The 22,124-nt window shown below is 40.9% G+C and overlaps 1 protein-coding gene across 2 annotated transcripts in view; it reads left to right on the top strand.

The window, feature by feature from the left end:
* Positions 1-22,124, top strand: part of JMY (junction mediating and regulatory protein, p53 cofactor) — an 86,381-nt gene that overhangs the window by 15,932 nt on the left and 48,325 nt on the right. For both annotated transcript variants that reach the window (XM_080682680.1, XM_080682681.1), the window contains exon 2: positions 13,851-14,024. In XM_080682680.1, the coding sequence (XP_080538806.1) occupies positions 13,851-14,024 (174 nt within the window). The remainder of the gene's footprint in view (positions 1-13,850; positions 14,025-22,124) is intronic.

Below are 22,124 nucleotides of genomic sequence, written 5' to 3'. Positions count from 1 at the left end.
CCAAGCTCTTTTAACCATTGTTCACTTGGTTAATCCATCATATATCATGTTCCATTGTACAGGACCCTCCTCCCCCCATGTCTTGCTTTTTTTGCTTGTCTACGTTCTACCTTTCTTACCTGGGCCAGGTCAGATTGTCATCCTGTAGAAAGCCATTTCTGACCACTGTCAGAAACCAGAGGAATTTCTATCAGAAATGCAGAGATTAGAGAGGTGTTATGTTACATTAGGCTCATGTCATACGTAAGTGCTGCCCTGTGTTTTTCTGTTTATGGGAACCCCTCCTGCTCTTTAAAATACATTTTAAGTCCCTAAGAGACAAAGATGGATTTTATTGTGGTTTTCTTTTTCCTATGTCTCAATTCCTCCAGTGCTTCTTTACACAGTAGGTGCTCAGTAGATGTTCTTTGATCTGCTTTTTAAAATTGGTTTCTGTACATGACGTTTGCATGCAGCTAACATTTTAACTAAAAGCATGTATTTCCCCAGAAGTAAAATGAAGTTTAATTTACCACTTATATATGAAGTAAAGGATCTAAAATTCAATTTTTAAAGTACCAGAATGAGTCCTTATTGTCAGTGGCCCTTATACTTGCTAAAATTGGATTTTAGAATTAACAGTCATTAACAAATAACCAATGATTAACATGGAAATAGCTTAAAAATGATTAAACAGTTTTACAAAACAATAACAGAGTTGAGCAGCGTACTTTGTGAATGTGGAAAATTTATGTGACATTGGTCTTCACTAGTCAGTTGAGGAAACAGACCTGGTAGGTCTAAGGTAGACCTAATGTAGATCCCAGGCCCACAGATACAGTTTCATTGCTTTTCCTTTTGAGCCAGCTCAGTGCTAGTCCTGAGTTACCCCTTTTTATAATGATTTGTATATCCTAATATATAAAAACCCAGGGTCCATAATGACTGAAGGTTCGACCTGCAGTCAGTGCTGGGTTGCCATGGCGACCCAGCACTGACTACCGAGGGGCCTGCGGATCAGGCCTGGAGAGAGAAGCAGGGTCTGAACCGTAGCCTCCGTGGCAGCTGTTGATCAGCCCTTGCCTCTCTCTTTCTCTTTGGGCCTGGCCAGCAGCAGCGCCTCTTTTCCGGGCCTCCGCAGGGACTGCTGATCAGCCCCGCCTCTCTGATCAGGCCCGGAGATAGGCCCGGAGACGCTGACTGGCATAGAAACCGACCAATCAGAACCAAATCTGGGTGAACTATGAGGAGCCAATGGCTGCCTAGGAGGCAGAGCTTTTGACACTGACTGGCATAGAAACCGACCAATCAGAACCTAATCTGGGTGAACTGCGAAGGCAGAACCTAAGGTGGGGCTGATGAGGGGTTTTAAGGGCAACAGCTGTTTGGTGTAAGGTTTAAGAAAGCGGTTCAATTTTTTAATGACAGGTTTGGCAGTATAGTGCTTATGGCTGGCTATCAGTCCAGATATAGATATAGGGATTATGTTTTGTGGTGTTTTTTTTTTTTTTTTTCTGTTTTTTCTCCTTTATTGATTAAGGTATTACAATTGTGTCCTTATCCCCTCATTGTCCCTGGGATTATGTATTTTTGTCTGCCAAAAGCATCTCCTCCTGCTGAAAAAGGCTTTTACCACCCCCCCATTTAAGCAATCCTATTCTATATAATCTATCTATACTAATAAAAGGGTAATATGGTAATTAGACCGGGTCGACTGGCCATCTTCTGGACGTCTGACTTCCTTCTGGACAAAGCCATGGTGGTGGCGGTCGAGGCAGAGAGGGCAGTTGGGGGCGAGATCAGGCTGGCAGGGGAGGGCAGTTGGGGGTGAGATCAGGCTGGCAGGGGAGGGCAGTTGGGGGTGAGATCAGGCTGGCAGGGGAGGGCAGTTAGGGGCAATCAGGCAGGCAAAGGCAGTTAGGGGTGCTCTAGCCGGTTTGGCTCAGTGGGTAGAGCGTCGGCCTGCAGACTCAAGGGTCCCAGGTTCGATTCTGGTCAAGGGCATGTACCTTGGTTGCGGGCACATCCCCAGTAGGAGGTGTGCAGGAGGCAGCTGATTGATGTTTCTCTCTCATCGATGTTTCTGGCTCTCTTTCCCTCTCCCTTCTCTCTGTAAAAAACCAACAAAATGTATTTTAAAAAAAGGCAGTTAGGGGTGATCAGGCAGGCAGGCAAAGAGTTTAGGGATGATCAGGCAGGCAAAGAGGTTAGGGACGATCAGGCAGGCAGAGGCAGTTAGGAGCGATCAGGCAGGCGAGCGGTTAGGAGCCAGCGGTCCCAGATTGTGAGAGGGATGTCCGACTGCCGGTTTAGGCCTGATACCACAGGGCCTAAACTGGCAGTCAGACATCCCCCAAGGGGTCCCCGATTGGAGAGGGTGCAGGCTGGGCTGAGGGGAACCCCCACCCCCACCTCCCATGCATGAATTTCATGCACCAGGCCTCTAGTCCTGATAATAATGTAATGAAACTTCCAAGATTTTCAAGGATAGTAGCAGTCCTATAATCATGATGTCAGAGAAATTTCCCTTGAACTAATTCTGGTTGGCAAGGTACTGGATGGGGACTCAATGATGAAACACAGTATGTGTCTTCCTGTCCTATATTTGTAATTGATTACTCAGTTAGCAACCAAGTTGAATGGCACTGGGGAAAGTAGTAAGTGGCCCAGGGTGGTGGTGCAGTGATTATCATAGGTTCATGAAAAAAAAATGTTTTTAACTGTTGTCACTGACTCCTTTAAGAACCTGCTAAAAGTTGTGGGTCCTTGCCCTAGAGAAATTTTGCAACAAGCAGAGCTTTGTTTCTGTTTCAAGAATCAATAATTAAGACCTCATAGGTAGGTTAAGAGCCTAGACTTATCAGGATTAAATCAGGGAGGCAGGGGCAAAAGGTATCCAGAGAATAAAATAACTTTCTAAAATTGCATGAGAGATGTGTCAGCTTTTGCGCAGGAATAATTCCACCCTTTACTTTCTTAGGCCCCTGTCCCTTCTTTCCTCTGTATCTCTATTTTTCACCTTTATATTATGTTGGTTTCTGCTTGAGCCCTTGTGAAATCATCCTTTGCAGGCATGTTGTATTCTTATTCAAATCCATCTACGTTCTGACTCAGTTTATGTCCATCAGTGTGTCTTCTCGAATTTAGCCAATCTGCATTTTCTATATTTAAATTCAGGCTTTTCCTATACACTCCAAACATCCTTAATCCCAAATAATCCAACTCTTTTTCTACTCTTTGTTTGTTTGTTAAACCTCACCCGAGGATATTTTTCTCATTGATTTTTAAAGAGAGTGGAAGGGAGGGGTAAAGACAGAGAGAAGTGTTTTAAACATTAATAGTTCTGCTATCCCTAAAACTTCATAGAAAATCATCTCGAATGTTTTCCATTTTCAAGTGGAATTAAAGACAGACACATTGAGTAGTTGCCTCCACACATGCCCCTACCAGGATTGGGGATTGGGTCTGCAACCACAGTACATGCCTTGACCAGAATTGAACCCTAGACACTTCAGTGCACGGGCTGCTCTTACCTTCAAGAAAAACCGGCTAGGGCTTCTTTCTACTTTTTTTTAAATGTGCATTATCTATAGCACCTTGCACATTTCGTAGTTTATATGATCTGAAATGTCAGCAGCTCAAGTTTATTTCCTGGATTTCGTCAGTTTGGGTTAGCAAAATAGAAAATTAAATTGTTATAACAGATTAGTGGTTATGTTCTTTTACCAGTTGAATTCTTTTATCATGGATTATAGGAAATGGTTTAGGGTCTAAAAGTCTAAAAAGCCTGGTGCTTATTAGTAAACTCTATCTTTTGAAGTTTTAAAATGCATTTCATTTACTTAAACATTATTTGCAGATACTTAGATTAAAATAGATTGCCAACTGAAGCTATAATTGGTTTTAAGGTAAGCTAATGTTGGAAAACATGAAACTTTATACCAAAGAAGACAAATTAATAAATTAGCAGTGTTAGGTGAGATGCCTTGGGCTTCTCTGCAACAGTATTAAGTTTAGTTGCTGCATAATAGTTTTGTAAAGTGCTGTACTGTTCTGTTTGAGAATAAAAGGCATGTGGGAAATAATATATAAATGTGTTAATATTTAAATAGAATAATTGATTTTCTTTCTTTTTCATTGCACATAGTTGTGTAGAGGGGAACTGTGACTTAATAAACATACAATGACTTGATTTTGTTTTGGCAGAAAATAGTATCTAAACTGTTATGTTAACATTTACTTTAGTGTCTCTGTAAGAAGAGCTCCAAGAAACCCTGTGTCTGAGGATTGTCTTACTATTGAATCATGGCATTTGATCACTTGTAAATGACTCTGAGGAACTTTACAATTGAGGAATGTTGCTACTATTTTGTTTTTTTCCCCTCATTCTTTTAATTTATGCTATTCCTAAAACTTCATAGACAATAATCTCGAATGTTTTCCATTTTCAAGTGGAATAAAAAATAAAGGGCTTCTGTGAATGTACATTTTCTTGTAAGGAGAGAATTATTGCCTTTAAAACTATAAACAGATAGTTTATAATTCATTGTAAGGACTATAATTGTGCGTTTTTTAAAATACAGTTTTCTTGTTCTATCCTTCCTTAATCTGGTTATTATGTTTCTTATAGCTGTAGTCTTGAGGTGGTAAAGCTGTGTTGGAAGTGAGTACCTGTGCCATCAGTTAGAATTAATTTCTGGGACTTGAGAAAAGTGCTGTAATTATAAATTGATCATACAGCTGTTATTCCTTTTATAATACTACTTTTCAATTGTAGCTTAACACAGCTGATTCAATACAAGATTTATCTACTTACGAATAATAGGTAGGTGGGCACAGAAAGAGAAATATGTAGTATTTTCTTATTTCTTATGCCTTATCTTTTGGAAAAGTTGTATTTGTAAGCCAAAATACGTTCGTGTGTGGGTAAGTGGAGAATGGATAGAATATAAAACCTTTCTTAAGATGTACAGTTGGCCAACAGGCACATGAAAAGATGTTCTGCATCACTAATTATTAGGGAAATGCAAATCAAAACTATGAGTTATTACCCCTACCTGTTAGAATGTCTATTATAAAAAATATTAGAAATAACAAGTGGAGAGGATGAGGAGAAAAGGGAACCCTCTAACTCTGTTGGTGGGATTGTAAATTGGTGCAGCCACTGTGGAAAACAGTATGGCGGTTCCTCAAAATATTAAACATAGAACTACTATATTATTTAGCAATTCCTCTTCTGGGTATTTAACTGAAGAATATGAAATCACTAATTTGAAAAGATATATGCACCCCTTTGTTCACTGCAGCCTTATTTATAATAGCTAAGATATGGAAACAACCTAAGTGTCCATCAGTAGAATGGATAAAGAATAGACAAAATAGTTAAAGATGTGGTATATACAGTTAACTCTTGAACAACTGGGTTTGAGCTGCACAGGTCCACCTATAGAAGGATATTTTTCCAATAAATATACTGTTGGCCATCCACATCCCTGGGTTTCAAATTTGTGGATTCACCCAGCAGCAGATCAAAAACAGTATTTTCCATCTAAGTTTGGGAATCTGCATATACAGAGGATCTACTTAAGTTATACACGTATTTTCAGCTGCATGAGGCCAGCTATATATACAATGGAATACTACTCAGCCATACAAAGGTAAATATTGCCGTTTTTGACAACATGGATGTATCTTGAGGGTATTAATACCAAGTGAAATAAATCAGATGTAAAAGAACAAAAACATGATTTCATTTGTGGAACAGAAAACATAAAGAAATGAAAGAATAAAAACAAACTCATAGATAACAGACAACAGATTGGTAGTTGCCAGAGGGGCGGGGAAAATAGGTAAAGGGAATAATGTACACCTGAAACATTCGGGGAGAAACTGGACTGTCTGGCAGCGGGCGGAACTCAAGGGCGGCTTTCTCTCAGAGGTGCTTGCAGCGATTACCACGGGACACTGAGACACAGGGGCCTTTTAGGGCAGGGCTGACGGGAAACCAATGCTGTCTGCTCTGCCCTGAGACTCCGCCCCATCCAAGCTGAGCACAGAGGCTTTTGCAAGTCTTGTCTCATAATGGTGTCTGCAACACAGAAGTTCTCCCAGCATAGACACAGCTGATCCTCACATTGAATTGACCTGGAGGTCAATTTTTCCCAGTGATACCAACAACAGTCAAGGTTTAACTACAACAAGACTGTGCACACAGCCCGCAAAGGGGTGCACCAAGAGTGTCCACCTCAGGTAACTGGAGAGGCTGAGCCACTGGGCCCTACAGGACACCTAGTACACAAAGCCACTCTATCAACTCAGGGAAGCAACCAAAATGCGGAGACAAAGAAACAGATCACAAATGAAAGAAATGGAGGAAAGCAAACGACTGGATATAGAGTTCAAAACCATGGTTATAAGGTTTTTCAAGAATTTTCTAGAAAAGGCCAATAAATTTAGCGAGACCCTTGAGGATATGAAAAAGGACCAACTAGAAATTAAGCATACACTGACTGAAATAAAAAATAATATACAGAGATCCAACAGTAGACTAGAGGATTGCAAGAATCGAAGTCAAAGATTTGAAATACAAAGAAGTAAAAAACACCCAACTGGAAAAGAAAAAAGAATCCAAAAATACGAAGATAGTGTAAGGAGCCTCTGGGACAACTTCAAGCGTACCAACATCCGAATTATGGGGGTGCCAGAAGAAGAGAGAGAGCAAGATACTGAAAACCTATTTGAAGAAATAATGACCAAAAAATTCCCCCACCTGGTGAAAGAAATAGACTTACAAGTCCAGGAAGCACAGAGAACCCCAAACAAAAGGAATCCAAAGAGGACCACACCAAGACACATTATAATTAAAATGCCAAGAGCAAAAGACAAAGAGAGAATATAAAAAGCAGCAAGAGAAAAACAGTTACCTACAAGGGAGCACCTATACGACTGTCAGCTGATTTCTCAACAGAAACTGTGCCGCGCCAGCACAGCCAAGGGTTCGGCGAGCCTGAGGGAGGGCTGGTGAAGGATGAAGAAAAGACAGACAAAGAGAATAAGCTGGGTTTAGGTCAGCCTTGGGCAAACTACGGCCTGCGGGCCGGATCCCGCTGTTCTGTCCGGTTCTCTTGCTCTCCCCTCCGCTCCTTTACTTTGAATTTATATTAGTTCACACAAACACTCCATCCATGCTTTTGTTCCGGCCCTCCGGTCCAGTTTAAGAACCCATTGTGGCCCTCGAGTCAAAAAGTTTGCCCACCCCTGGTCTAGGTGGATCTGTGCCTGGCTGAGGCCACAGAACAGATCCAGACTGCAAGCTGATGGTTTATTTTAGTCAGAGGTAAACAAGGTAATTTGCAATGTTCTTGTTTCACTTGTTTTGGCAGCACTTGCTGCACCTCCCACAGCCCATTAGCTACCCAGGAAAGATCTAGGGAGCAGTCACAAGATCAAGCTTACTGTGTTTCTCCGAAAATAAGACAGTGTCTTATATTAATTTTTGCCCCCAAAGACACGCTAGGTCTTATTTACAGGGGATGTCTTATTTTTTCCATGAAGAAGAATACGGTACACATTTATTGTTAAATGAAAATAAAGGAAATTTATTACCTGTATACGATACGGTAGTACGGTAGTTGTCAACACAAACCAAACTGTGAATCCTACAGTATCAAGAATTTACTCATTTATTCAATGACAATCATGTCATCATCTTCTGGAACATCATCATAACAATCCAATTCCTGAATTTCCTGGTGAATTTCTTGTGACTCCATTTCTTTCAGAATCAGTGGACCAAATCTCTCATGTTTAGCAATAGCATTGTCTTTAAATGAGTACTTCTTGTCAAGGTAGCCTGCTCGCAGTGCATTTGCAATGCAACTGTCAGTGATTTTCTCCCATGAATTCTTCACCCAAGTCACAACTTCTTGCAGTTTAGGTTTCACAAAGTTTCCACGCTGATTTCTCTCCATTCTATTTTCAATGTAGTCATTAATTTCCATGCGCAAATTGTCTTTGAATGGCTTGTTTATTGCAATATCAAGAGTCTGGAGATAGGCCGTCATTCCTGCGGGAATCATTATCTGATCTATTTTTCTTTTGTGAAGAAATGTCTTCATGTCTTTAGCACGGTGAGTGCTGGCTGCATCCCAGACTAGCAGACCGCTTTGGCTCCCTCGCATAACAAGCGGCAGCATTAAATCGACCCACTTCCTTATAACTGCTTGTGTGGCCCAGGCTTTTTCAGTTTCAAGAATAAAAACGCCCAAAACACGTTCAGTCTTTTCCTTCTTGCCCTTCGAAATGATTAAAGGTGGGATTTTAGTGCCATCCAGACGAATTGCCAAAATACAGGAAACACGTGCACTTTTGTAAGCAGTGGAGGGAATGTACGCTAAGGAGGCACCCCACTGTTCAATTGTTTGAGATGATTGGCCCATAAACACTGCAATTTCATCCATAGCAATCATGTTGGAAAGATTGTATTTAGAGAAGTCAGCATCATCAATAAAGGACTTGAATGCAAGTGCTTGCTTAATAACTTGAGTATCTTCCAACCTAAACAATGTTGTAGATCTTCTTAAAGACAGTTCACTTCGCTGAAGGAAATTATCCAGCCGGTATTGTGATGCTTTGAAGTCTTTAGGGGCTATATCAAACTGTGGTGCCATTGCAAGGGCAAATTCTTGAATCTGAGCCCTATTCACAACCAAAGCCTTTGCTCTCCTGTCAACAACCCATTCACAGATCAGGTCTTCCAGCTCGGAAAATATCCACACTTGCACTTTTTAGCATTTCCCTTGTCCACTTGTTCAATGAGGTTACCATACTCTGCTCGCCATTTTCGGACCAATCGGATACTCAACATCTTCTCTTTGCAGAAAGCAGTAAGATTTTGGCCCTAAGAGTCTTCCACGATTCCTTTCTTGTACTCCACGGAGCTTTTTCTTTTTGCGCTCATTTCTAGGGGTAAAAAAAAAAGGAATTGGGGTATCAAGGTGGGGGGAGGGGGATCACTCAAAATGACACAGGGGGGATCTGAGGGGGGGAATCAAAATGGCACAGGAGAATCAGAGGGGGGATTACCATTTTAGTAATCCCTTTTGATCCTCCTGTGTCATTTTGATTGTCCCCTCTGATCCTCCTGTGTCATTTTGATTGCCCCCTCTGATCCTCCTGTGTCATTTTAAGTGATCCCCCTCCCCCCACCCCTGTGCCACTGAACACCTTCACCAGACATCCCCCCTACCCCTTTATCAGACGTTTACCCCTTGGGGCCTGCCTGGGGACTGTCACTGGGCTTGCTGGGGCCTGGATCTGGGCTGGAGCAGGGTCTGCCACTGACTGAGAACCTTCAGTCATCATGAAGGCGGCCGCGAGCATCAGGTAGTGTCACCAGAGACAGACCAGCATTCACCACCTTCGCCGCGTCCCGTCCGCTCTAATCCTCCTGTTCTTCTACACACATCTGCGAAAGTCTCCTCCTCTCTCCCGCCCCGCGCTCACCGCTCACTCCGACCTCCGCTCCGCCTCCACACAGCAGTGACGTCAGGACTCCGCGTAACGTCACTGGTTGCTAGATGCCCGTCGGGGCGGCCCTAGTGACCAGTTTAGGGTAAATTAATTTTCATTCTGAGACAGAGCCTGGGGGCCTTATTTTCGGGGGATGCCTTATATTTCACTCAGAAGGAAACATATAAGTAGGTCTTATTTTCGGAGGATGTTTTATTTTCGGGGAAACACGGTAATTATGCTTAGAGGACTGTGCCCTCCAAGCTGGGACTTGTTTGCGACTTTGCTAGCAGGTCTTAACCTATAATGGGGGCTTAACCCTATAACCTCTCCCTACAAGAAACTATGCAGGCCAGATGGGAGTGGCAAGAAATATTCAAAGTGATGAATAGCAAGAACCTACAACCAAGATTACTCTACCCAGCAAAGCTATCATTTAGAATTGAAGGGCAGATAAAAGAGCTTCACAGATAAGAAAAAGCTAAAGGAGTTCATCACCACCAAACCAGTATTATATGAAATGCTGAAAGGTATTCTTTAAGAAGAGGAAGAAGAAGAAAAAGGTAAAGATAAAAATTATGAACAACAAATACATATCTATCAACAAGTGAACCTAAAAATTAAGTGAATAAAAAAATCTGATGAACAGAATAAACTGGTGAATATAATAGAATTGGGCATAGAAAGGAAGTGGACTGACAATTCTTGGGGGGAAAGGGGTGTGGGGTATTCGGGAAGAGACTGGACACCTATGGATGAGGACAGTGGGGGCAGGTAAGGGCAGAGCGTGGGGTGGGAACCGGGTGGAGGGGAGCTATGGGGGAAAAAAGAGGAACAATTGTAATAATCTGAACAATAAAGATTTATTAAACTTTTTTTAAAAAAGGAATAAGGTAGCGACCCAACTTATTTTTCCTGATGAAATGACAGTTAACACAAACATGCTTTTTTGAATGACTCAGACTTATCATGCAATAAATTTTCATATATTTGAACTCTTGACTACTTTATTGTGCTTGATTCTTATAGCAAATATTTATATTACATGGTAAGGCCATTGCCCTTCCTCACAAATACAGTTTATTAAAGAATTTTCCTTTTTTAATTTTTATTTTATCCTCTTATTTTTTCCATGTGAATGTTGGACTTTACTTATGGCATAAAAATGTCAAGAGGCTTTTTTATTACTTTGTGAAATTTATAAATTAATAAAGAATTGATATTTTTATTACTTTCATTTGTTTACATTGTCTTTTGGACTCTTTTAACATTTTATTTACATGGCTCTTAATAGATTTAAGTTTAGTCCTAAGTATTTTTCTTTTTTTGTTGTTGTAAATGGAATCTTTGCTGGTTGTTGCTTATATTTACTGTAAAAGGGCTGTTGCTTTTTGCATAGAAATAATAACAGCTTATTGAAATCTATTTCTATTGTAATTTTTCAGTTTATTCTAAATTAGATTTTTAAAAGCAGTTTTTTCTAAAAAGAACCAGAATATCTTCATGATTTTTTGTTTCTTTGTTAGGAGTATAAGACCAAATTAAAAAATAAAAACAATAAGTATGTCATCAGAATGAAGAGAATTAATTTGGTGATTGTAATCACTGTTGGCTTTAAACATCCAACTTCATTGAATGACCCATGTACTGTAGATAAGATCCTGGCCAGTGCTGGACATTAGACAAGAAGAGAGGGAATAGCATTGTACCTCTCTTCTAAAGATGAAAGTCATTCTGTGATTGGTTTCAGAGCAAAGGTTTTTTGTTTTTCTTCCATGAGAAATGGAAATGTTGGCTTAATTTTAAACAGTGCTAATTGATCTAATGTAAAATAATAGTAAATATAGTGAGAGAAAGTAAGTGGAAAAATTATTTTAGGTTTAAGAAAAATTTACATACCATAACTGCACGTATTTGAAAATGGAACACATAATGTATATAACTTTACAGAGATGTCCTCACATTATAGTTAAATGGGTATATTAATATATTTACCCACTGAAGCATCACTGAAAGAATACTCCCAAATTTTGACATGCCTACTTCATGACAATCTTGTTAAAATTCAGATTCTGATTCTGTGGGTCTGGAGTTGGCCCTGAGGTTCGATATTTCTAACAAGTTCCCAGATGATGCTGATGTTGATGGTAAAATGGGGTGGATTGACAACATGCATAATCTATTTTTTTTCTACTCCGTGGATGGTTTCACTGCTTATTAGATTGTGCTGCATTTATAGACTCAGTGTGATCCCCTGCCTCTCTAGTGTGTACCCTCTACCAGGGGTCCTCAAACTTTTTAAACAGGGTGGCCAGTTCACTGTCCCTCAGACCGTTGGAGGGCCGGACGATAGTTTTAAAAAAAAAAACTATGAACAAATTCCTATGCGCACTGCGGGCCTGAGATGAGTCGGCTGCTAAGCAGGACAGGCAGCAGCACCTGGCGGGCCGGATAAATGTCCTCGGCGGGCCGCATGTGGCCTGCGGGCCGTAGTTTGAGGACCCCTGCGAGTCTACACAATGTAGATTATCTGATTTGCCATGATTATTACTGATATAGTAGGCAGAATACTAAATGCCCTGGTGCTGCTGCACTTTGGTCAAGAACCTGGGAAGGAAGTGAATCCCGAAGTATATATTCATCATAATATTATGTACAACAAAATGTGATAGCTAAAGCAAGAAGTTGGAGAAGGAAGGTAGTAGTGGAAACTCTAGGCATCAGAAAGAATAGCAGAATTTTGTGCCTCTAGGCCAGGGGTGGGCAAACTTTTTGAACTCGAGGGCCACAATGGGTTCTTAAACTGGACCGGAGGGCCGGAACAAAAGCATGGATGGAGTGTTTGTGTGAACTAATGTAAATTCAAAGTAAAGGAGCGGAGGGGAGACCAAGAGAACCGGATAGAACAGCCGGATCCGGCCTGCAGGCCGTAGTTTGCCTACGGCTGCTAGGCAGATGACACTGTCACCAAGTAAATGGACTCTAAGAATAAATAAGTAAAATATTTTTTATTTTTGCCACATGGTTCTTTTAGAGGTCCTGTAAATTTCAGCTTACACTTCCTTGGACAGCCTTTTCTCTATATTCTCTAAAGAAGGTCGCAGTTTATATAACACCAACTCCCGCCCTTTTTTATGGGACCCATCATTTTATTGTGTTACTTTTATACTCTTAAAACAATATTCTTCATAACATGTATTATTGTTCATAATGTTTTTATTTTATATATTTTTATTGATTTCAGAGAGGTAGAGAGTGGGAGAGAGAGATAGAAACATCAATGATGAGAAAGAATCATCAATCGGCTGCCTCCTGCATGCCCCACATGGGATCGAGCCTGCAACTCTGGGCATATGCCCTGACTGGGAATCGAACCATGACCTCCTGGGTCATAGGTCAACACTCAACCACTGAGCCATGCAGGTTGGGCTCTAATGTCTTTATTTTTTCTTTCTCTCTCTTTTTTTTTCTTCCTTGTGTAATGTTTTTAAATGGAGAAGTACTGTGAACTCCATGAGGAAAGGGACCATGCTTTTTTGTATGCCCAGTCCTAGCCCACTGCCTAATATGTTACTCAGCCCATATTTGTTGAGGAATGAATGAATGAATATAAACACACATATATGCATAGATACATACATGAGTTACGAAGAAAGTTAAATTGAGTTCCAAATTGGGAGGAAGAAAGGAGTGACAAGAAGATTTGGGGAAATTAGTAAAATAACATTGGCAAGAGTTGATAGCTATCTTGTAGATTAGCAAGAAAAATTTTTGAAAATAAATATGGAGAAAGGTACTAGAGCCAGCCGTGGGCAAACTACGGCCCGTGGGCTGGATCCTGCCCGTTCGGCTGTTCTATCCGGCCCGCGGAGCCGAAAGAGCGGAGGGTTCTCTTGCTCTCCCCTCCGCTCCTTTACTTTGAATTTATATTAGTTCACACAAACACTCCATCCATGCTTTTGTTCCGGCCCTCCGGTCCAGTTTAAGAACCCATTGTGGCCCTCGAGTCAAAAAGTTTGCCCACCCCTGTACTAGACCATGGAAAACTTTTTTAAAGAGTTAACTAAACAAATACTATGGAGTCCTAGAAAATACAGAGAATAGGAATAATATGGTGAAAGCAGTTTGAAGAGGATAATTCGGGCCTAAGGCATGGATATGAGGGATAAAGAGCAATTGGAGCTTTTTGTTCCCTCTTGCTTCTGTGTTTCAGGGTTCTCATGTCCTCGTGATAGGGAGCAAAAAGTAAATATTTATAGGCTGTTATAATTGGATTTCTTTTACACACACACACACACACACACACACACACACACACACACAATCGGATTTCTTTGTAGTAAAACTTCATTGTTCCACAGCTCTTGGATAAGCACAAGAATACAGAGAGCATGGTGGAGCTTCTGGACTTGTATCAGATGGAGGATGAAGCCTACAGCAGCCTTGCAGAAGCCACAACGGAACTCTATCAGTATTTACTACAGCCATTCCGAGACATGAGAGAACTTGCCATGCTACGAAGACAGCAGATCAAGGTATTTTTTTTAAACCTAAATAGTAGCCTGCCTGTTTCATAGTTCTCAACCTGGCTGGCCATGCATTTTAATTACTAGTGGAACTTTATAAAAATGTACATATCTGGTTCTTTGTCCCCAAAGATTCTAATTTGATAGATTTGGGCTATATACAGCCTGAACAATCATTTTAAAGCATCTCAAAAGATAATTCTGCTGAGTAGCCAGGAGAGCATCCTAGAAAGTAAAATTATAAATACAGTGAGAGATTCCCCTGCCCGCTTTCCTGTACTTCTCTTTCTACTCCTGCTGTCCCTTTTAATGTTTTGGGGAGCAGGTAGTCCTAGGCTTCTTTACCAGAAGTTGGGAACATTTGTTTTGGAAAGACCTTGTTTTGAAAGTTACAAGGATTTAATGGTAGAGCTTTAAAATTCATGATACCTAATTTTCATGTGTAAAGTATATATTACATTTTTTGAGACAAATGTTTAAAGATTGGGTTTTATAGCTGGCCACAAATAACTGTTACTCTGTTTAATTCACATGGAAATGTTGCTGATCTAGGACATGAAAATTGTGTTTTTGCATAATGGGTTAAATTGTAACCAATTATATAAAAAATGTGTATTTGAGAAATTAGCAATGGGCCCTCTCTGGAACACATCCACACCTTTCTTCCCTCTCAGGTGTGCATTTTTACTTAGACCCTGACCAGGTAGCTTAGTTGGTTAGAACGTCACCACCTCATCCCCATAAACCAAGATTGCTGGTTCAGTCCCTGGTAAGGGCACATGCAAGAAGCAATCAATAAATGCATAAATAAGTGGAAAAACACAAATCATTGTGTCTTTGTCTCTCTTTCTAAAATCAATCAATCAATTAAAAAAAAAGAAATTAGTTACTCTGGGAACTTGATGATTGGGAGCAAGGAAGAGTAGCATATTTGAAAAATTCTGAAAAGGTGAATGAAGTATGTCTGTGTATTTTTTTCCCTTTACTAATGAATCAGGATATAGAGCAGCACAGAATTGAATCTCATATGCTCCTTTATTAATACTTTTGAAAAATATTGGGGTTGTCAGTCAGTTTATCATAAACTTGGTATTTTGGTTAAAATAGTAACTTGTAAATAAAGTATTAATTTGTAGACACCAGAATATCCTCCAAATTTTTTAATGAAATAAAGACTTTTGTCATTTGAGAAATTGCCTGGAAGGCAGGAATTAACTGAATGACATGGAGGCCCCATATCAGAATCTTTGTGCATTTTGCTTTCATATTAATCATATCAGGATTTATATTGAGTATTGGCATTAGCAAATTGATTGAACCTACTTGTCATGCTGTGTTATCCACTAGCATCACATTTTGCTTCATTTTTCCTAGAAAGCAGAATATAGATAAGGAGGAATAGACAAAAAAAAATTTTAAATTTGTAACTTTTTAAAAGGTAAATATGGTATTTTGCTTTATTGCTGTTTTTGTGATATTGCTCCTAAATGCCCAATCAACTATGACTCTTCTTTACCCTTGTGAAGGTTTAAATAGAAGTATTAGATTTAGTTTGTGAGCTCATACAGTATGTCAGACAAGTGTGTTAAATGGTGCTGTTGTATTTTATAAGACTAGCTAAATTGATTTTTTAAAAAGAGAACCACATATCACTTTACTGAAAGTATAGCTATCACTAAAGTTTCTACAGATTTTAAATGGCTAACAACAGAATATGAACAAATTTGTGTCAATAAAGTCTACAACTTAGGTAAAATGGAAACCTTCTTTGAAAATTACTATCAAATTGGATTCAAAGAAAAATATATAAGTTTTGATAGCCCTATATTAACAAAGTTGAATTCATAATTTAAAACCTTCCCTCAAAGAAAACTTTCAATTCCAGATGACACCTTTAGAGGATTTATCAAAGATGTAAGGAAAAAGTAATACCAGTTTTACACAAACTCTTTCAGAAAACAAAGTAGGGAATACTTTCCAACTTATTTTTTTGGCCAGCATTAATTATTCTGATACCAAGCCAAATGACATTTACAGAAAACAAAAGACTACAGATTGACATCCCTCATGAATGTAGTTGCAATATTCATTAACATAATATTAAAAATAGGATCTAGTAAAAGTCAACAAACTAGGAGGAGTGGGGAATTTCTTCAACCTGACTAAGGGCATGTATGAAAAGTCTATCATACCTGACTTCTTTCCCTTAAGATTGGGAGCAAGGCAAGATTGTCTGTTCTCACCAGTTCAGCAAGGCAAGGACAAAAAGGCATAAATAGGAAAAGCCAAAGTAAAGCTCTCTTTATATGTAGATCACATGACCATGAATATAAAAAATTGTAAGAAATCTAAAAGCCACTGGAATCCTATCTAATAAAAGAGAAACATGCAAATTGACCGTACTTCTGCTACGCCCACAAGCCACGCCCACCAGCCAATCAGGAGCAAGTATGCAAATTAACCCAACAAACATGGCGGCAGCCATGGAGCTGGAGCAAGCAGGAGGCTTGGGTTGTCCCCAGCGATGGAGGAAGCCAAGCTTCCTGTCTACCCTGGCCAGCCCTGGCCTCTGCTCAAGGCTACAAAGTTTCAATTATAGAAGATAAATAAATCCCAGATACCAGGGCCTCCGCTTGGGTCGCCACGGGGCGTGGCTGGCCTGCAAACAACCACAGGCCCATCGCCCAGACCGCCAACCCCCCAAGGGAACCCCTACCCTGATCCGGGGCACCCTTCAGGGCAAACCAGCCGGCCCCCACCCGTGCACCAGGCCTCTATCCTATCTAATAAAAGAGTAATATGCAAATTGACCATCACTCCAACACACAAGATGGCTGCCCCCATGTGGACACAAGATGGCCGCCACAAAAAGGCCAGCAAGAGAAGGCAGTTGGGAGGGACCAGACCTGCAAGGGAGGGCAGTTAGGGGTGACCAGGCCAGCAGAGGAGGGAAGTTGGGGGCAACCGGGCCTGCAGGGAAGGGCAGTTAGGGAGGAACCAGGCCTGCAGGGGAGAGCAGTTGGGGGTGACCAGGCCTGCAGGAGAGGGCAGTTAAGGGCAATCAGGCTGGCAGGGGAGCAGTTAGGCATCAATCAGGCTGGCAGGGGAGTGGTTAGGGGGTGATCTGGCAGGCAGAAGCAGTTAGGGGCAATCAGGAAGGCAGGCAGGCGAGCAGTTGGGAGCCAGCAGTCCTGGATTGTGAGAGGGATTTCCAACTGCCCGTTTAGGCCCGATCCCGGTCGGGCAGTCAGACATCCCTCAAGGGGTCCCAGATTGGAGAGGGTGCAGGCTGGGCTGAGGGACACACACCCCCGTGCACGAATTTCGTGCACCGCGCCTCTAGTAATATATAATTTTAATCACAAGGTCAGTATTAAAAATTAAGTTACATGTTCTACTCAAGTCTTGTATACTGAAAACTATAAAACCTGGCTGAGAGAAATTAGAACATATCTAAATAAATGGAGAGAGAACAATAATGGATTGGAAGGCTCAATAATGTTTATCAGCTCTCACTTGATCTGTGGATTCAAATTAAAATTCCAGTATGGTATTTTTTAATATACAAAAACTGACAAGTAGATTTCAAAATTTATATGGAAAGGCAAAGAACCTAGAGCAGCCTTGACATTTTTGAAAAAGATAAAAGTTAAAGGACTTATTACCTGATTTCAAAGCTTACAAAAAGATAAAGAATCCAGACATTGGGGTATTGACATAGAATAGACATGTAAACTAATGAAACACAACTGAATTCAGAAATAGACCCATCCTATCTAATAAAAGAGTAATATGCAAATTAGCAATCATTCTGTTACACCCACAAGCCACGCCCACCAAGCCAATCAGGACCAAGTATGCAAATTAACGCAACCAAGATGGCTGCGGCCATGGAGAGAGCAGGAGGGAGGCTTGGGTTTCCCTGGCAATGGAGGAAGCCAAGCTTTCCACACACCCTGGCCAGCCCAGGACTCGACTCCAGGCCACAAAGTTACAATTATAGAAGATAAATCCCAACAAAAATGGCGGCAGCCACGGAGCTGGAGAGAGCAGGAGGCTAGGGTTGCCCTCGGCAATAGAGGAAGCCAAGCTTCTGCAGCCCTGCCCTGTCTTGGCCTCCGCTTAAGGCTACAAAGTTTCAATTATAGAAGATAAATAAATCCCAGATACCAGGGCCTCCGCTTGGGTCACTGGGGGGTGTGGTTGGCCTGCAAACCACCACAGGCCCCACGCCCAGGCCACCCCACGCCCCAAGGGAACCCCCACCCTGATCCGGGACACCCTTCAGGGCAAACCAGCCGGCCCCCACCCATGTACCAGGCCTCTATTCTATTTAATAAAAGAGTAACATACAGATAGACCATCACTCCAACACACAAGATGGCTGCCCCCATGTGGACACAAGATGGCCAATAGGGGAGGACAGTTGGGAGGGACCAGGTCTGCAAGGGAGGGCAGTTGTGGGTGATCAGGCCAGCAGGGGAGGGCAGTTAGGGGTGACCAGGCTGGCAGAGGAGGCAAGTTGGGGGTGACCGGGCCTTCAGGGGAGGGCAGTTGGGAGGGACCCAGGCCTGCAGGGGAGGGCAGTTAGGGGAAAATGGGCTGGCAGGGGAGCAGTTAGGCATCAATCACACTGGCAGGGGAGTGGTTAGGGGGTGATCAGCTGGCAGGCAGAAGCAGTTAGGGGCAATCAGGAAGGCAGGCAGGCGAGCAGTTGGGAGCCAGCAGTCCTGGATTGTGAGAGGGGTCCCAGATTGGAGAGGGTGCAGGCTGGGCTGAGGGACACCCACCCCCCATGCACGAATTTCGTGCACTGGGCCTCTAGTTGTTATATAACCGTTTTCCACAAAAGGTAAGAACGCAATTCATTTGGGAAAAGAATCTTTTCAACAAATGGTGCTAGAACAACTGGATACCCACACAAAAAAGATGAACCTCAGTCCTTATATTTCACACAAAAATTAATTTGAAATCTATCTTAGACCTAAAACATAAAAGCTCAAGTTATAGAACTTATATATAAGAAAACATAGGAGGAAATTTATAGCATCATTGGGAAGGAAAGGCAGAAGTTTTTTAGATAGGATGCACAACTTGAAGTCAGACATCCCTCTTGCAGTCCATGACTCCTCACTCTTTACTGCCCGCCTGCAGTGGAGGTGGGAGAGGCTTCCGCCACCACCACTGCACTTGCCAGCCATGAGCCTGGCTTCTGGCTGAGCAGCGCTCCCCCTATGGGAGTGCACTGACCACCAGGGTGCAGCTCCTGCATTGAGCATCTGCCCCCTGGTGGTCAGTGCGCATCATAGCGACTGGTTGTTCTGCCAGTCGTTCTACTGTTTGGTCGATTTGCATATTAGGGTTTTATTATATAGGATGTTCTTTGGCTAGTCCCTTCACCTTCTTTCATCCAGTCCGCCCCTCCCTTCTCCTCTCTAACAACTGTCTGTTCCATCTATCCATACCTTTGTTTCTATTTTGTTCATCAGTTTATGTTGTTCATTAAATTCCACGTATACTAGTAAGTGAAATCATATTTGTCTTTCTCTAACTGGCTTATTTCACTTAGCATAGTAATCTCAGTCCAACCTACACTGTTACAAAGGTTAAGAGTTCCTTCTTTTTTTACAGCCACATAGTATTCTATTGTGGAAGACCACATCTTTTTTTTTAATTCTCATACGAGGATATGTTGTTATTGTTTTAAATTGATTTGAGAGAGGAGAAGAAGAAGCAGAAGAAGAGGAGGAGGAGAGAGATAAACTTCGATTAGTTGCCTTCAATATGATGCCCAGCTGTGGATTAAAAAGGAAACCTTGGTACGTTCCCTGACCAGGAATTGAACCCACAACCTTTTGGTATACAGGATGATGCTCCAACGAAACGAGCCACCCAGCCATGGCTGTGCCACTTTTTTTTTTTTTTTTCAATCTTTATTGTTGAGAGTATTGCAGATGTCCCTCCTTTTTTCCCCTATTGCCCCCCTCCACCCGGTTCCTGCCCCACCCCAGGCCTTCACCATCTTATTGTCTGTATCCATGGGCAGTGCACATTTGCATTCTTACACTTCTTCCTCTCTTTAAAGAATACCCTTCAACATTTCATGTAATATTGTTTTGATGGTGATGAATTTCTTTAGTTTTTTCTTGTCTGTAAAGCTCTGTATCTGACCTTAAATTCTAAATGATAGCTTTGCTGGGTAGAGTAATCTTGGTTGTATGTCCTTGCTATTCATCACCTTGAATATTTCTTGCCACTCCCTCCTGGCCTGCAAAGTTTCTGTTGAGAAATCAGCTGACAGTCATATGGGTGCTCCCTTGTAAGTAACTAACTACTTTTCTCTTGCTACTTTTAAGATTTTCTCTGTCTCTAATTCTTGGCATTTTAATTACCATGTGTCTTGATGTGGGCCTCTTTGGGTTTCTATTTTTTGGGACTCTGCATTTCCTGGTCTTGTAAGTCTATTTCCTTCCAAGGTAAGGGAAGTTTTCTGTCATTATTTCTTCAAATAGGTTTTTAGTATTTTGCTCTCTCTCTCTTCTCCTTCTGGCACCGCCATAATGCAATAGTTGGTATGCTTGAAGTTGTCCCAGAGGCTCCTTAGACTATCTTCATATTTTTGGATTCTTTTTTCTTTTTGCTCTTCCGGTTGGGTGTTTTTTGCTTCCTCAGATTCCAAATCATTGGTTTAATTCTCGGAATCCTCTACTGTTGAATCCCTTTATATAGCCACCACATTTTGTGACCTGTCTCCTAGTTGAATTTTGAATGTGCTCTTCTTCCTTCACCCCTTTCCTTCTCCAGGACCAAGTAAATCAATAGGTGTCTTTGTGAAACAAAAAAGATACCCACTCACCCCTGACCCCAGCTGACAGGTTAGAATAGAGCCCCCCTCTGAGCAGATGCAACACTACACATGGCTTGGCTAAGCATAGGCTGGATTTCAGTCTCTACTCTGCCTCCATGGTTGGGTGCTTTTGTGCATGATGCAATTTTTATACCATTGGAGCACTGTACTCTATAGTATGCACACTGTGAACTATATAATGCCACTATACATTAAGGTCCTTATCTTAAATTTGTTTCCTTACCTTTAAATTTCTCTCACCTTTAAAAAAATGTATTATTTTATACTCTTTCCTGAGAATATTATATCTAATATTTGCTTTGAATATAAACATTTATGAATAGATGCTGCCAAAGCTAATCATTTCATTCTTTTAACAGTCACTTCAGATGACTCCTGGGCCTGGAAAATTTGCATTTAAGGGTACTGCTACATCAGTATATTCGCAAATTTATCCTGAAATTTGTTTCATCTAAGAATTGTTTTTTTCTTTTCCACTCTCCTAACAATAGATGGGAATAACACATAAGACCCGGTATCTAAGCAAGTGATGTGTTTATCATAAGTAATCTTGTGCCAAGAAATTTGTATTTATAAATGAGTCTCACTGTCCTAGCTACCTAAACTGACACATTCTTTTTTCCATGCTAAAAACAGGCACTGTTTTCTTTCTAGTTCTGAAATTGAAAACAGAGGTATCACTGTTTCAGCACATGATCCAGATGACCAAGGCTGTGCATCTTCAAATTTGCCAAGTTAGGAAATGAACTTAGTATCCTATCTTCACTTAATGTCTTAGGTACAATTGTAATCACATTTTTTAACAGTTGGCTGAAACATTAGCTACTGAATTTCACAAGTCAGTAAAAAACAGCATTGAAAAGTATAATATACATGAACAGTGAAGGTAAAGATAATCCAACAACAAAGTGTAAATTATCTTCAAATAATTGTGACTGGATTTATTTTTTGTTAACTTTTTCTCTTCTAAAAGCCATAATGCAAATTTTCTCACTACTGTGTACACTGTTTAATTGTGCAAGTGAAAATAAATTCTGCTAATAATCTGAGTTAAGATTTTTGAATTTGGAACACGGCTTGTTCTGTTTATTAAATTTCTGTTTCATAGTTGTGTCTCTTGGAAAATGAAACCAGATACTTCAGCAGAGGGACTTGAATATAAACAGTTGTTAATTAGGTATAAAGTTATTAACCAGATCATTAAGAAGGCAAGAATGTAACTCTGTAAGATATCAGAGGTA

The sequence above is a fragment of the Plecotus auritus genome (assembly GCF_963455305.1).
Source record: "Plecotus auritus genome assembly, chromosome: 7".
In the NCBI taxonomy this organism is placed as follows: domain Eukaryota; kingdom Metazoa; phylum Chordata; class Mammalia; order Chiroptera; family Vespertilionidae; genus Plecotus; species Plecotus auritus.
The sequence above is the reverse complement of the archived record's forward strand: the minus strand, read 5'-3'. Positions and strand labels throughout refer to the sequence as shown.